General features: G+C 38.9%; 1 protein-coding gene across 1 annotated transcript in view; it reads right to left on the bottom strand.

Moving 5' to 3' along the window:
* The window catches only part of dnah1 (dynein, axonemal, heavy chain 1), a 54,816-nt gene extending 43,247 nt beyond the window's left edge, over positions 1 to 11,569 (bottom strand). The window contains exons 1-24 of the mRNA XM_073876191.1: positions 11,377 to 11,569; positions 9,858 to 10,027; positions 9,645 to 9,717; positions 8,839 to 9,013; positions 8,514 to 8,664; positions 7,907 to 8,039; positions 7,574 to 7,752; positions 7,190 to 7,416; positions 6,640 to 6,797; positions 5,887 to 6,098; positions 5,515 to 5,813; positions 5,040 to 5,190; positions 4,746 to 4,939; positions 4,435 to 4,660; positions 4,245 to 4,364; positions 3,955 to 4,037; positions 3,645 to 3,786; positions 2,867 to 3,022; positions 2,593 to 2,791; positions 2,209 to 2,462; positions 1,890 to 2,102; positions 1,602 to 1,766; positions 1,402 to 1,523; positions 305 to 410 (exon numbers count right to left, since the gene is read on the bottom strand). Coding sequence (XP_073732292.1) covers positions 305 to 410; positions 1,402 to 1,523; positions 1,602 to 1,766; positions 1,890 to 2,102; positions 2,209 to 2,462; positions 2,593 to 2,791; positions 2,867 to 3,022; positions 3,645 to 3,786; positions 3,955 to 4,037; positions 4,245 to 4,364; positions 4,435 to 4,660; positions 4,746 to 4,939; positions 5,040 to 5,190; positions 5,515 to 5,813; positions 5,887 to 6,098; positions 6,640 to 6,797; positions 7,190 to 7,416; positions 7,574 to 7,752; positions 7,907 to 8,039; positions 8,514 to 8,664; positions 8,839 to 9,013; positions 9,645 to 9,717; positions 9,858 to 10,010 — 3,891 coding nt within the window. The 5' untranslated portion in view covers positions 10,011 to 10,027; positions 11,377 to 11,569. The remainder of the gene's footprint in view (positions 1 to 304; positions 411 to 1,401; positions 1,524 to 1,601; positions 1,767 to 1,889; positions 2,103 to 2,208; positions 2,463 to 2,592; positions 2,792 to 2,866; positions 3,023 to 3,644; positions 3,787 to 3,954; positions 4,038 to 4,244; positions 4,365 to 4,434; positions 4,661 to 4,745; positions 4,940 to 5,039; positions 5,191 to 5,514; positions 5,814 to 5,886; positions 6,099 to 6,639; positions 6,798 to 7,189; positions 7,417 to 7,573; positions 7,753 to 7,906; positions 8,040 to 8,513; positions 8,665 to 8,838; positions 9,014 to 9,644; positions 9,718 to 9,857; positions 10,028 to 11,376) is intronic.
* Between the last annotated feature and the right edge of the window lie 3,749 nt (positions 11,570 to 15,318).

Raw genomic sequence — 15,318 nt, forward strand, 5'->3', positions numbered from 1 at the left:
ATCAAAACTCTTTGGTTACTCTTTTGAGCGTGATGCTAATGGTCCAATCAGATTCAATGGATTGCGCCAAGCCATGCCAAAAGTGCTAGCCAGACCCAGAGATCAGCTGAATGGATTCCAAAACGGCAAAAATCAAATGCTCAACTCCAGGGGAGCTGGAAAATAAGTATATTTTAAAAAAAAAGTTGAGTGTCCCTTTAAGTAAAATCCATATAAAGTGAAATTGATATTGATTAGTGTCTGATGTTGGTATACTATACAGGTTGATAACTATATAAAATATAACCTGCATCGGACGCCTTACCCTGGCAACGTTTTCAAAGCATTTACGCAGATGTGGCTGCACTGCTGTTGGGTCTGTAGTCTGAGACAGGATCTCCAGTAACTCATCATCTGATAAAAAGTAAAACCTGCAGCCAAAAATAAATGGTTAAAAATTTGGGAAAAAATTGTAAGTTTCATAATAAGGTTGACATTTGCATGGAATTGCCCAAATAAATTTTACTACAGATCTGTGGATCTCAACCTTTTTCGACTTGCATTATCCAGTGCCATCGCCACAGGGGTGGCACAGGTTGGCAGCCGCCATCCCAACAGCGGATGTTCAAATCAATGTTTGTGCCCTTGCCCATGTCTTTCCACCCCATAGATAAAATCCTCTCATGCCCCTGCCATTATCCACAACAATTTTGACAGCTCACAAATTTTATGCAATAAATTTAAAATATTCAAGAGGTTGGCATAACAAGAAAAAAAATCATTATAAAAATAACCAATTTCCAAATGTGATTTGTGATCCAAATTTGTTTGGAAATGTGGTATTTTAGTTTTATTTCAATGCTTGTTTTGTCTTATTTTAATTATTTTTAGTTTGAGGCTCCCTTATAAGTCCCTGCACCTTGGTTGAGAAACACTGCTGTAGATCATGCAGCAGAAACATTTCGGAGTGGTTTCCCGGACAGGGATTAGCTTAAGACAGGACTAGGCCTTAGTTTAATTAGGAAATATAACTAGTTTTATCAAACATGCCTTACTAAAAAAATTTCTAGCCTGCATTTTGAGGCAAAACAAAGGAGCACTGATGTATTTTAAGATATGTCAGTCCAAGTTGTTTTTCATTTTGGACAGCTCTTATATTTATTTTAGTCTAGGACTAGTATAATCCCTGTCTGGGAAACTGCCCCATAAAGACTACAGTTTATAAATATGTAGCAATATGTTTGAAAATCCTTAAAATATCCTTACAGATCCCCCCCCAAAAAAATAAGATGAGGTGATATTTAGACACAAGCACAAGATGAAGGTAAAAGGACTAGATCAGGCTGGTTTTCTTTGAGTTACTGCTTCACATATCACAAGAATATAAAGACCATAGGACCACATGAAAATGACTGTTTTAACCTGGGGAAGGCGCTGCGTTTGGTCTCCAGGTATTCGCTCAATCCTTTCTGCACCAGCTCCAGTGAACTATTACAGTCTTTGAGGCTGGTCAACAGGCGTGCATCAGGACATATGGACATCACCTGGATTTACAAACACAAGCACATTCATAACAACCCGACTGTGGAGTATTAACTTTAATCTGGGTCTGCTCTGGTAACCTGTTTATTTTCATAAGCAGCATTCATGATCTTCCTCCAGGTCCACTCCATGGTCTGGTACCTCTTTCCCTCCACGGGCAGCTGACGGTTGATGTCATCAGAGCTAAAGATGGGCTCCATGTACAGCCATGAGCGCTGACAGGTCAGCCATTCCTCTAAAACATCCTGACAGCAGGGGGTGACAGAATGCACAGAAGTAAGATTATCAGGTCTCAATCTTCATAACTAACATATCTTTTTTAGCACAAACATGTCAATGCAATCTAAACAAATAAAACATGGGCTTACCTGTGTCATTCTTAATTTACTCTCCCATTTACTAATTCTCTCCTCAAATGGTTTTTTATAAGGGGAGAAGGTCATGCTCTGGGTCATGACAATGTGGTCATCCAGGAGCTGAGATGCTTCATCTGGGCTCTTCAAGATGAACGTGCCTGTCTCCTTATATGGCATCACCTCAAACATCACTGTTGACCAATCTTCCTCCATCTTGTTCAGAGCCTAAGACATGACAATATGAATGCATGAGAGCCAACAAACTGTTAAATGCCCACAGAAGAATCCTATTATAAATATTGCCCCATTATTAGCACTGTACTGGACTCACCTGCTCTATAGCAAATTCTTTTCCAGCCTCTTGGGCCACATGCGTGATTTCCTCAATGTGGTCTTGGAGGCCCAACTCCAGACAATGGGAAAATGTGAGGTTTGCATTAAGCTTCACATTGTTGTTAATGCGTTCTGATAGAAGCTCCCAGTGGCGGCTTCGCATGCCAGGATTCCTCAGGCCCCGGATCAGAGGAACGAAGGGACGAAAGTCTTCAATCTTGGCCCGCATTTCAGCTGCCACTTCCTGACAGGCTAAAAGTATCAACGGTGGACAGAGAGGAGACTCAACATCAGGAACACTGTTAGCATTAGCACACAGTAAGAACACGGTACATGTCTGTGTCCTTTCATCTTAAATACCCCAACCTGTCTTCTGACTTACCAGGAATGTCTTTACAATGTTTGACACACTGGTGCATGGTCTTGTAAGCGTCATTGACATTATGCTCCAGCTGCTCTGGGTTGATGGCTGACAGCGGGTCATTGAGCCAGCTTTCATGCCAGCGCAGCCAATCAGATGTCATCTTCCACAGATCATGAAATGGCTGAAATTCTCGATTCAGCTTCTGCAACTCAGTGTACTGGACAAAAAAAAGCATATCAGGAAAAATAAGAGCTTATTTGTCTCTTATCTTGCATGTCGTGGGTTATCTTACATTTGTTACAGGTTTTCCAAAGTGTCGTTCTCGATTGTTGTAAAGCTGTGCCATTTCCTGACACTCCTTTAGCTGCTTGTCCACTCGACGCACCTCATTGGCCACCTCGTGTGCTCGGCCAGTGTTTGTGTGAGCGGCAAATCCAGCCACCACCGTCTGAAAATAAACAAAAGGATAATTTAAAGTGGAAATTTCTCAAGATATTTTTAAGATGTAAAATAAATCTTTGCTGTCTCCAGAGTATGTATGTGAAGTTTTAGCTCAAAATCTCATATAGATCATTTATTATCATATTATTATATGTTGGTGTGAGCAGAAATGTGACGTTTTGGGTGTGTCCTTTTAAATGCAAATTAGCTGATATCCAGATAAATGGCAGTGCCGTGGTTGGATAGTGCAGATTTAGGGGTGGTATTATCCCCTTCTGACATCAAAAGGGAGCCAAATTTCAATTCACTCTTTTTTCACATGCTTGCAGAGAATGGTTTACCAAAACTAAGTTACTGGGTTGATCTTTTTCACATTTTCTAGGTTGATAGAAGCAGTGGGAACCCAATTATAGCACTTAAACATGGAAAAAGTCAGATTTTCATGATATGTCCCCTTTAACAGAAGAGGTTTATGATTAGATATTCTTTGTCTTCAGAGTTAGAGTTCATCCACTAATCTCATCTTATCCTATCTGCTAAAGATTGTTCTCCTAAACCATTTTAGCACGTTTCTGTGGAAAAACCTCACTTTACTTTTGATCCATCTAATAATGATCACAGAATCTGACCTGCAGGAAGCTCAAGCGTTCCATGAAGATGTTTTGGTCAGCCAGCTGTATCTTCTGGAAGCGTTCTTCTTCTTCAGCATGCTGGACTCTTACTGTCTCCATCTGGCTCAGGATCTTACACGGCCACGCCATAGCTGTCCATCTACACAATACACATTCAACATAATTTAGTATTTTGGTGCTAAAAAACTAATAAAGGGTAAGTTATACATTACTAACTTATTAAACAGTTAGACAAAATCAACTGAAGTCATTGGGCTGATTTCAGAAGTGATTCCCTCTTAATCCGTAAAAATTGCATCTAACTTACTTCTCGTTGACATCCTCATTAGAGAGACTGTAGAAGAACTCATCTATAAGATCATAATCTGACATAGCTTTGGATAAAAGCTCCTTTCAGAGAAGTAATGAAAAGGGGAAGACCAAAACACAAAAAAAGAAATACCATCAACCACAACAATGACAAAACACTACAGTGAGAAAGCTTTAAAACATTTCCAAAATATCTGTGATCATCCCTCTAAAGTCATGTTGAGAAATAAGATGACATAACTGTTGTGGTTCATGTTACTGATATGATAAAAAAGGCTGTAAATGTACTTGATGAACTTTGAGCTGTTCAGGAATCAGTTTCATCCATTCTCTCAGTTCTGTGAGCTCCTCAATGCTGCTGGGCTTCTCAAACAGCTTTTTGCTGATGGCTTTACACTCCTTACATGCCTAAAACACAGGGACAACATTATATAACCTTGCTTACCAGACTTGATTAGGTACTAGAGAGGTGACTCACATCCTGCATTTGTTGACGTAACCTCAGGGCGAGTTTGTCGAGCACGGCATTCGCGAGGGCTTTTCGTTTCTTCACCAGACTTTGCCGAACCGCCTCCACGCTGACCGCAAAAGGTCCGATGACGATGGTGGAGGGGATGGATTGATTCAGATGTTGCATCTCTTTCAAGTGCCCCAAAACTTCCTGCTTCACCTCCTGAGGAGTCTGGTTCTCCTGACTGTGCAACCTTAGAGAAACTCAATCTGTTATACAATGTACTGTATACTTGTGTATAGTCTTGAATAAAAAAACAGATATGTGTGGATATTAACTCAAGAAATGTTTTGATGTCAGAGTTGTGGAGCTCAAGGTGGCAGGTATATTCATGGGCGTAGGCTCTGAGGGGTATGATGGCCTGTCTCAGTGCCAAACTGATGCTCTCTCTCAGATTCTTGACTTCAGGTTCCCACAAACCCACAGACTCCAACACAGGATCACCAACAATAAACAAGTTCTTAAGCACGGACTAAGAAAAAAAACAGGAAGAAGCAGTATTTTATATAAAATCCTTACTTTTTCAGTGCAGATTGTACATAAAGACCAGTTCAGTGGGTCAGGTGGACAACCTTGTCTAGCTGAGGCAGTTTGTGTGTGGACAGGATCCCTTTATCGAACACATCGATAACCGAGGTCTCAAAGCTCTCTAGAGGAGTGCTATAACGGACACCGGTTTGGTCCAGAACCAGTTCAACTGAAAACAAGGGTTTATTTTTTGGCCTGCATAGAATAAATGAAAATTATGTTAGTGTTTAATTAAAAAAACTTTTTGGGGCGGTTTCCCGGACAGAGCTTAAGCTTAAAATCCATGTTTAAGCTGCCTTGATTAAAAACAAACCTTGCACATCTTAACATATATCAGTGCCATTGTTTCATCTCAAGATGCACACCCGTAATATTTTTTGTAAGTTATGTTTGTAAAAACTACTTAAATGTCCTAAAATAACTAAGGCCTAGTTCTGGTTTCATCTAAACCCTGTCCGGGAAACTGCCCCTTTATCGAACTACATTTAAGCAGCTGCCAAGATAAAAAAAATTGTGTACTTGTATGGGCTGTTTTTAAGATCAGAACCCCAGGTGAGGTCCTCGGTGCAGCGTATGACACTGTGGCAAGCGTCAAGCAGTAATTTGGCAAGACTCGCAAGAGATCCTTGCACCAGGAACCTAATCGAGTCGTGCTGGATGCAGCGCACCAGCGCCATCAGACGGCACAGTTTGGACATGCAGTAAACATCCCAGCGTGACACGGTGAGATTGTACCAGCCATGGCCCACATCGCTCAGGTCAGACAAAATCCCCTTACGTAGAGCTGACAACCACGTGTCTTGCAGGAACAGATGGACCTGTATGAAAAAGAAGATGATGATAATATAGGAGTCTGTTTGTTTGTGTGTACTGTAGATGACAGTTTGATACCTTTGCACGTTTCTGAGACTGTGAAGAAACAAACTCTTCCAGGCGAAGAGGTTTTGTGAATGTGATGCGGAACAAGCTCATGTCTGCCACCCGGTTGCACTCTTTTCTCACGTTTGACAGCACGGCGATTACCTCAGGTTTGGTGAGCAACGAATTGAAGACAAAAGCTTTCCGGTTCCTCTCAAATGGATAGTCAGGAACTGACACTAAACCTAGAAAAAAAGACGCCGCAAATTGGATTAATATAGCACATAAGTCTATGCGCTCGATGCGAAGTTCGTCACAACATGTATGTACAGTAGCTCGTCATGTGTTTGGTTTGTAATTTCAAAATATGTGTTCTGCGCGTCGAGTGATCCTATGTGCATCACGTGTCTTGTCAAAATAAGTGCCTGCTGCAGACGCGTACGTCTAAAGGGTTTATGATAAAAGAGACGCTTGCGTTTGCCAGATACTCGCATAATCTCATGCGTAATCAGAGTATACTGTTAAGGGAGTGTCTTGCATGGATTTTGTGACCGTGAGCTTCTCTTTTATCATAAATGGTTGTGGCCCGTGTGCAGCAGGCACTTATTTTGAGGAGACATGTGATGCACATGGTTCACATGACGCAACAAACACATATTTTGAATTTGCGCCCCCCGGAAGTGCAGTCAAGAGCCACCACTGAAGATATGGATAAATCCCTTTAAGAATTTTTGTGTCTTCTCTGACTTTAATAAAGTCTCTTATCTGTGCCCATCAGTAACTGACCTCTGTCAGGAACTCTCTCTGGTTCTTTCTTTGGAAGTGTGATATAGGAGAACTCCTCTGGATTCTCCTGTACCACCTTGTCAAAGCACATCTGGTTCATAGTGCGACTGTAGTCCAAATGAAGCTCCCTCTCCAGCTGTTTCTCGCACTCCTGCAGACTAAACACACAAACACGTCACAAATAACAGATACACCAATGCATAGAGATTTTTATTCCACGTGTTTGCTGTCTACTGAGCAAACAAACTATTAGTGATAATACTGTTAAGCAGACAACAGACTGTTTATGCAATAATTGCATTGTGTGTGTTGACAACTACAGCCATCTTAAGTGCTTTGTCACATCTGGTGCTGATGGAAGACACAGATGTTTTTATAGAAAAAGTATGTTTTATTTAATGTTCTGAAGATCCTCATTGGGAAAAATAAATTTTCATATGCATATTTATCTTCTTTTTCTTAACTATCAGCTAAAGACCAAGTGGTTTTGTGCCAATTGCTTTAAAATGTAAAACGATATTTGATCTTATTATATTTAAATTTTTCTCACAGTTTAAGTTGAAGGCCCGGTGTGGAGAGTGCATATGTTTTGATGTGTTCAAGACTTTTGGGGTTGAGGGTGGGGCTGCCACTCCAAACTGGCATACAGTCAATGGAAAGGTGGTACAGAAGTGAGGCTTCTGTGTCCTGTCTCCAGTTTTGGGCATACTGGACTCTCTGGGCAAAGACACGTGGGTCTTCTGCACAGAAAAGCAGCCTGATCCTTGGTACCCAGTACTGACCATCCTGCAGTAATAAAACCCCTGATAAAGAAAGCAGGTGACATTACGTTAATAGCTTAAAGATTCTATGAGTTTTGTGGCTTGTAGTAAATGTTTATGAGTTGTAAGGGCATCTACTGTAGTTTGCTAGTGATCTCCTAGAAAATTAAAACTTGTTTTTTGTACATGCCTCTTGTTCTCTTTCCTCCATTCACAATGGGCTTTCCTTCGCAATCTCGAACACGTCCATTCTGGTCTGCTTTTTGTACCAGGTACTCTTTCTCTTCCTGACTGTATTCGAGAACCCCAACCGACTGCCAGGAATACTCCAGATTTGGGCTCTTTAGATCCACTACATTTCAAAGACATGAAGAAAAGAAAGTTTTATATTTTCCATATGGTTCCTGTTCCTGTTATATGAATTTCTTTTCATGAGAAACTACAAGAAAAATGACAAAATCCATGCAACAACATGTCAGTAATTTACAGTTTAGAGAGTACCCTACCAGATGGGATAAAGGTTGTTGTTGGTAGCAGGGCTTTGGCAGGTACAGGTTTGCGGTCACTGGAGCCCTCCTCGTAACCTAAAGCTAGCCATTCCTCTGGGGTCCGACAGTCGAACTCCTCGTTGTCAAATATCTGGATTTATATAGGAAAAGTTATTGGACACAAAACAAAGCAGCTGTACGATGCATCATAGAGACTAAAATTAGAATAAAAAAAACTAGCAAGATTTATAAAACTCAAACATTTAAAGGTGAATTGTGTAATGTTTTTTTTTAAATTAAAAAGCTTTCTTTAGTGCCAGCCTAATTGTAGACATAATATATTTAATCAGCCTTTTATTTAAAAATGCCTGCACTAATCTTTATTTAATGCATTTTAAAAAATAAATTATAATAATGTACTTTATAAAATGTCACACTACAATGCAAATTTGTAAAAAGTGCTATAGAAATAAATTTGAATGGATCCACCTGTGACCTAAGCACCTTTGCCAATCTGTATGTGACAAGAAATAAATTATATTTGATAACAGTAATGGCCCAGAAATCACACACTTCACCTTTAAAGAATACATCATAAAATCTATATAAAAGCAGTGCATGTGACCTCAAGAGGCAGCCAGTTTGAAACAGGTAGACTTATGTTTTCTGGGCCCGTCTCTGCACTCGTCTGATTTCTGGGCATCAGCTGGTTGGAGTCAATGCCATGTCTAGCTAGAAGGTAGGTGATATCTAACTTCTGATACTCCCTCCTACGCCTAAGAATCAGAACAGGCACGAATATACATGTACTTTACAATTAAATCACATATCAATACTCCTCTCATAAACATACAATACATGTAAAGATAAAAAAGTGCCAAAACAATGAAATCAATTCTATTTTAAATCATTCACACCAACTTCTTAAAGCATCTGTCTAAACGTCTCACCTTTCAATCTCAATTTTACGGGGCACTTGTCCGGGGAGGCCAGTATAAGGCAGCTGAACTTTTGGGGTATAACTTCCAGAGTGAAAGTCTGTTTCATGTGGGTGTTGTGTGGATGGCCCATACCAATCCTTTTCTGAAACACTGTGCAGGTCTTGAGATGACTTGATTGCTGCTGCTAAAGTAAGAAAGTACAACTATGTTTAAAGGAACATTCCACTTTTTTTGAAAATATGCTCATTTTCCAGCTCCCCTAGGGTTAAACATTTGAGTTTTACCATTTTGGAATCAATTCAGCTGATCTCCGGGTCTGGCGGTATCACTTTTAGCATAGCTTAGCATAATTCATTGAATCTGATTAGAACATTAGCATCGCACTCAAAAATGACCAAAGAGTTTTAATTTTCCATCAGTCTTAGTACTTGATGTAACTACAGAACTACAGAGTCAAGTTTTAAATGGGAAAAATATTAAAATTTGCGATTTTCTAGGCAGATATGGCTAGGAACTATACTCTCATTCTGGCGCAACAATCAAGAACTTTGCCGCCGTCGTTTTGAGCGCGATGCTAATGGTCTAATCAGATTTAATGGATTATGCTAAGCTATGCTAAAAGCGGTACCGCCAGACCCGGAGATCAGCTGAATGGATTCCAAAACGGTAAAACTCAAATGTTTAACTCTAGGGGAGCTGGAAAATGAGCTAGAAATGAGCATATTTTCAAAAATGAAATATGCTCATATTTCCCTTTAAGCAATTTGTGTTTTGACATTAATATTGGCTAAGTGTAATTTAATTTGTTGTGTTACCTTTGTGGGTGTTGGATTCGTAAACTGCCTGGCACAGTAAACTCTGCTGGGTCACTAGACCCTGTGTATAAGACTACAAACAGCAATGCAAGTTACACTACGTATTTTGTAAATAATATAAACCATATAATATAATAATATAATATTACAAATAATATAAACCATGAGGTAAGTTAATAATAAAAGCTTGAGATAAAGTGAAAGATGGTTTACCTGTTGTGAACTTTTGCCTGATGTTGTTATGAGCTCAGAGTAGATGCCCCTTAAAGGGGGCAGTTTACCCCTCTGACCCGCTCTGGGCTCATTTGGAGGGTGAGGAAGAAACATACCAGACCCATAAAGACGGTCCTCACCTTTTTTGTCCATACTATCTTCTTCACAAACTGTCAGAAGCAAGTTTCAGAAATGGTTAGTTCTTTTGTTCAGCACAAGCTTGATTTATTGAGTAATGCAGAAGAAACCTGCTTTATTGTATGCACCCATCAACGGGTACTGTACCTCTTCACCAACACTAACACAGAAATGGGTTTACTTTAACTTATATTACACAACTTGTCATTACCATTTTTATTAAACACAAGGGGTGGTTTCCCAGACAGGGATTATCTTAAGCCAAGACTAAGCCTTAGTTTAATATTGGGTAATATGGATTTACCAAACACGCCTTACTAAAAACATTACTTGTGTGAATTTTAAAGCAAAACGAAGAGCACTGATGTGTTTAAGATATGTCAGTGCAAGTTGTTTTCAGTTTGGACAGCCCTTACATTTATTTTAGTCTAGGATTAGTCTAATCCCTGTCCGGGAAACCGCCTCAAAGAGTTGCAGAGACTTCTGTTCGGTGCTAGAATATATAACCATTCTTATATCCGCTAATGGCATCTACAGAAGAAGGCAATTTACATGATTTGACAAAAAACGGACAAAAATTATCATAACATTAATCGCATTAGTTTAATGTATTGACAGCAAAGTTTTAATGAGTGTTTTTTGTATAATATTTGTCTTCCTACAATGGAAGTCAATGGTTACAGCAGATGTGTGCTTTGCTTACCACAATTTATCAAAATATGTTCGTGTTCATCAAAATAAAATAAAAACTCATACAGGTTTAGAACAACATGAGCGGTAGTAAATGATGACAAAAGTTTCATTTTTGAAGGGACTATCCCTTTAAAAATCACATCGCAAGGTGCACGTCAACCCGAAGGCTGCAGTCTCCGGAGGTCGCGTATGCACGGTGCATACGTCACCAAGCCTAGGTTATTTAAGTTACCTGATTAAATTCGCAAGTCATAATAAGCATTTATACAACAATTTACAATTAACTTAGAATAATAGTCAACTTTATAATTGTTAATATTCTGAAATTGATGGCGTACGGAGCTTAGAAATGCGACCTCCGGAGGCTGCGGCCTTGTTTAGTAGCCTTGGGTACGGCGGCAAACGAGGTGATGACGTCACGCCCATCAGTAAATGAAAGGAAAGCAAATGTTCAACAAATTGTTGCTTGAAATCATATTCTGATATGTAAGTAATCATTGTTTTGTTCGTTGGCTGGTTAAACTAAAAAAGGAACCCTGAACGTAAAACCTGAACGTATTTATAAATCACTGCATTTCACTTAAACATGACAGTATACATATGCCGTAATGGGATATACTGTACCTAGAAAAATAAACATACCATGATCAAAAATCAAGGGATTAAAAGCATGGTTTATGTCAGATACCTCGTTTAAAATCACTGCCGTCATCCGACGTCGCGTTAAATATAATGTGCAGCGTCTTCAAGCTTATAAGAAGGGAAATCCTTTGGTTAACAAAAAGTTTTAGCGAGTAGTTGGCGTATTTTTCGTCCTCCTCAGTGTTTAAAGTTTATCAACGGCCATTTAGTGACTCCGCAACAGTTGCTATGGAAACCCCATTCACTTCAGGCTTGTTTGATAGATTCCAGGGCACGAGACAACTGCTCGTGCACTACTGTATTTAGTTGCTGAGGAGAGCAAAACAAACAGCACCCTACACAGTGCTAATGTATACAACATGTTTTCTATTCTGCAGGTTGAAAAAGAAAATAAACAATAAATGTATTTAGGTTTAAATTGAATATACAATATAATAAATAACACTATAATAATAAACGTTATAACTAATTACAATTAAATACACAAATGCATTTGCAGTCAGCTAAACAAAATGTGTTCATGTAGATCAGTTGGTAGAACTTTGCATTAGCCTCACAAAGGTCACGGGTTTGATCCCAGGAATCCCACATCCCAATAAAAATGTATATACTCAATGCATTTGAAGTCACTTTGGCTAAATGTAACAGTGTTAAATATTAAGCACATACATAATAATTTACATTTATGCATATGGTAGATGCTTTTATGCATTTAAGTGCATTCATGCTATACATTTTATAAGTGTGTGTGTGTGTGTGTGTGTGTGTGTGTGTGTGTGTGTGTGTGTTTTCCCTGGAAATCGAACTTATTACCTTTGCACTGCTAGTGAAATGCTTTACCAGTTACAACAGTGTATTTTAATGTTATTTTGATGTAAATCATCAGAATTTCCCTGTACTTCCTTATGTGGTTGCACTGTAAAGTTAACTCTGTTAAAAAAACATGTTTCAGTTAATGACAGACTCACTGTCATGATCCTTTTAAGCAATTATGTTATAAATTTGACTTTTTAAGGACTTTTCTAGTTAATGGCAGCAATTAGGACCTAATGCAGAAAAATGGCCATCCCAGAGTGATCTCAACCCATCCTTTGTCCTCATCTTTAACCATTATAATTGTATTCTTGTGGCAGATCCTGACTGACCCCCAGGGGCCTGAAGAGGGATCCTTGCACTTTTGGGTCAAAGGGTAACAAATTCCTCCTGTTTCCCATGGGAGATCACAAGCAGAACCCACCTTCGCCCGTCTGTCCCTGCACATCATCCCGGGGATGCTCAGTGTAGCATGCATTCATTTGTTCATGTGCCTGATGTGTCATTCACAGATGGTGTCTTGCAAAACTAAAGCCAGAATCGGTAAGGTCAGAAGTGAAGCGCACGTGTGAAATTCAAAATGAGGAGGCAGAGATGCCTTTTGACTATGCATGCCATCTAATTGCCGTCATTGTAAAGGCACTGAAATTACTGTGGCAGGCTGACAGATCATTATGGAGATTCATCAGATCAAGTCAACAGGTCAAAAGTTAATGGTAGCTGAGGAAAGACTCACCAATTAACATGAGAGGGCTACTTTTACTTAAACTACCAGTATGTTTATTCTGGTCAGAGTCTATGAACTGAGGCAGTTTTGACGACGTTTAGCAATCATGTTTAATGTTCTGAGAAGCTATTAAAAAGATAGTCTAATTCATTATGCAAGACATAAAAATTTGTGTATCATATTATTTACATTTCAAAGAATAGTCAGAGCAGAGTACTTTTTGATAGATTTTTTTAATTTTTAGGTGAACTTCAAACTAAACTATAGCACAGTTGTTTCCCAACCTTAATTTCAAAGTCTTCTTTCTTCTCGACACTGAATCAATTTCTTGTACCATAGCATGTTGACATTGAAAGTCCCTGTAGATAATCTTTTTATCAGAGATTTCTTTCATCTGAAGCTTAACAGTGACCTCAATCACCTGTGGGACCAATGTTGTCAGAGTTTGGATCACAAAATGAGAGCATTTATGAGGTTTTGAAGACCCAATACACTAGAGATCTCATTTGAGATCTCATCTCTCTAATTCAAACAGCTCTGTGATGCTTTAGGCCAAAGCTATTATTTATTAATTGCTGTCAGGTGTTTGACTCTCATACGTGTCCAACGTGTCCACTGCATCTCCCTTGTCAGAAAGTGTCCCAAATTACCAGAGTTCACATCTGGATTTTTTACATTAAAATTTGTATTTAAAGTGACTTACAATGCATTCAATTTGAACGTTAGTAAAACTACCCTGCTGAAAAAAACAGCATACCAGCATATGTTGTGTTTTGGTGCTGGTTTGCTAGTGAACACCAGCTAAACCAGCACCAAATCAGCACCAGCATTAGCACCAGCTAAACCAGCACCAAACCAACATTAGCCCCAGCTAAACCAGCACCAAACCAGCATTAGCACCAGCATTCCATGCTGGTCATACCAGCAAGACCAGCATATGTTGTGTTTTGGTGCTGGTGAACACCAGCTAAACCAGCATCAAACCAGCATAATTCCCATGCTGGTTTGATGCTGTTTTTTTTCAGCAGGGTACTAATCAGATTTACTAAAGAAATGCAGTGAAACGTTAGCGCTGAAAAGACATAGACAGTTATTTCTGTGACTGACCTTATTGGATATGCTTTTGTAGGAGTTTCCCTTTCAGATGCAACATTTATGGAAGTATTTAAATGAATCACGCAACATGATTTGGTTTGTCAATTTACTGGTATTTGCACCTTTATTTAACATCCAAAAAACATGTATTACAATGATTTACCAACAGCTTGCACCTGCACAAAGTACTTACAGCATTTAATAAAAAAAAAACTATTGACAGCATTCTCATGCAGTTAAAAATTAGCACTGAAAAGATGTGGACATAGTTATTTTTGTGACTGACCTTACTGGATATGCATATACAGTAGGCTTAAAATTTAGAGAGGAGAGAGGAGATAAATAACGCAACACAAATTTGTAAGGTTTGTGTTCGTCAATTTTCTGGTATTTGCCCGATTATTCGATGCCCAAAAAAGCTTAAAGGGACACTCCACTTTTTTACCGTTTTGGAATCCATTCAGCCGATCTGAATCTGGAGGTACCACTAGCATAGCTTAGCACAATTCATTGAATCTGATTAGACCATTAGCATCGCACTCAAAAATAACCAAACTGTTTCGATATTTTTCCTATTTAACACTTGACTCTTCTGTAGTTACATTGTGTACTAAGACCGATGCAAAATTAAAAGTTGCCATTTTTTAGGCCGATATGGCTAGGAACTATACTCTCATTCTGGCGTAATAATCAAGGACTTTGCTGCTGTAACGTGGCTGCAGGAGACGAAATAATATTACGCAACAGCCGAAAATAGTCCCCTTAGTATCTTTCAATAGCAGGGGACTATTTTCGGGCACTACGTAATAGCATTGCGCCTGCTGCAGCCATGTTACAGCAGCAAAGTCCTTGATTATTATGCCGGAAAGAGAGTATAGTTCCTTATATTGCCTAGAAATGCGCTACTTTTAATTTTCCGTCGGTCCTAGTACACGATGCAACCACAGAAGAGTCAAGTTTTAAACAAAAAAAATCAAAACTCTTTTTGTAATGGATTATGCTAAGCTATGCTAAAAGTGATACCGCCAAACCCGGAGGTCAGTTAAATGGATTCCAAAACGTTCAAAAAACTCTAGGGGAGCTGGAAAATGAGTGAATTTTCAAAAAAAGTGGAGTGTCCCTTTAAGTAGCTTTTATAAATGTGCATAAGAAAACAAATGACTATATTGTCTTGAGGCAAAATGGCACTGATATATTATAATGATAACAATAAAGATTGTTATTAATGCTATCTGTATCAGTATTGGATGATAATGTAACTTTTATAGTGTTTTGTTTAATCTAAACACATGCTGCAGTTATGTGAACTGTTAAGATAATGACTGTAAATGGTGCTTTGCGTAACCAAAAAGA

The sequence above is a fragment of the Misgurnus anguillicaudatus genome, chromosome 14, assembly GCF_027580225.2.
Source record: "Misgurnus anguillicaudatus chromosome 14, ASM2758022v2, whole genome shotgun sequence".
In the NCBI taxonomy this organism is placed as follows: Eukaryota; Metazoa; Chordata; class Actinopteri; order Cypriniformes; family Cobitidae; genus Misgurnus; species Misgurnus anguillicaudatus.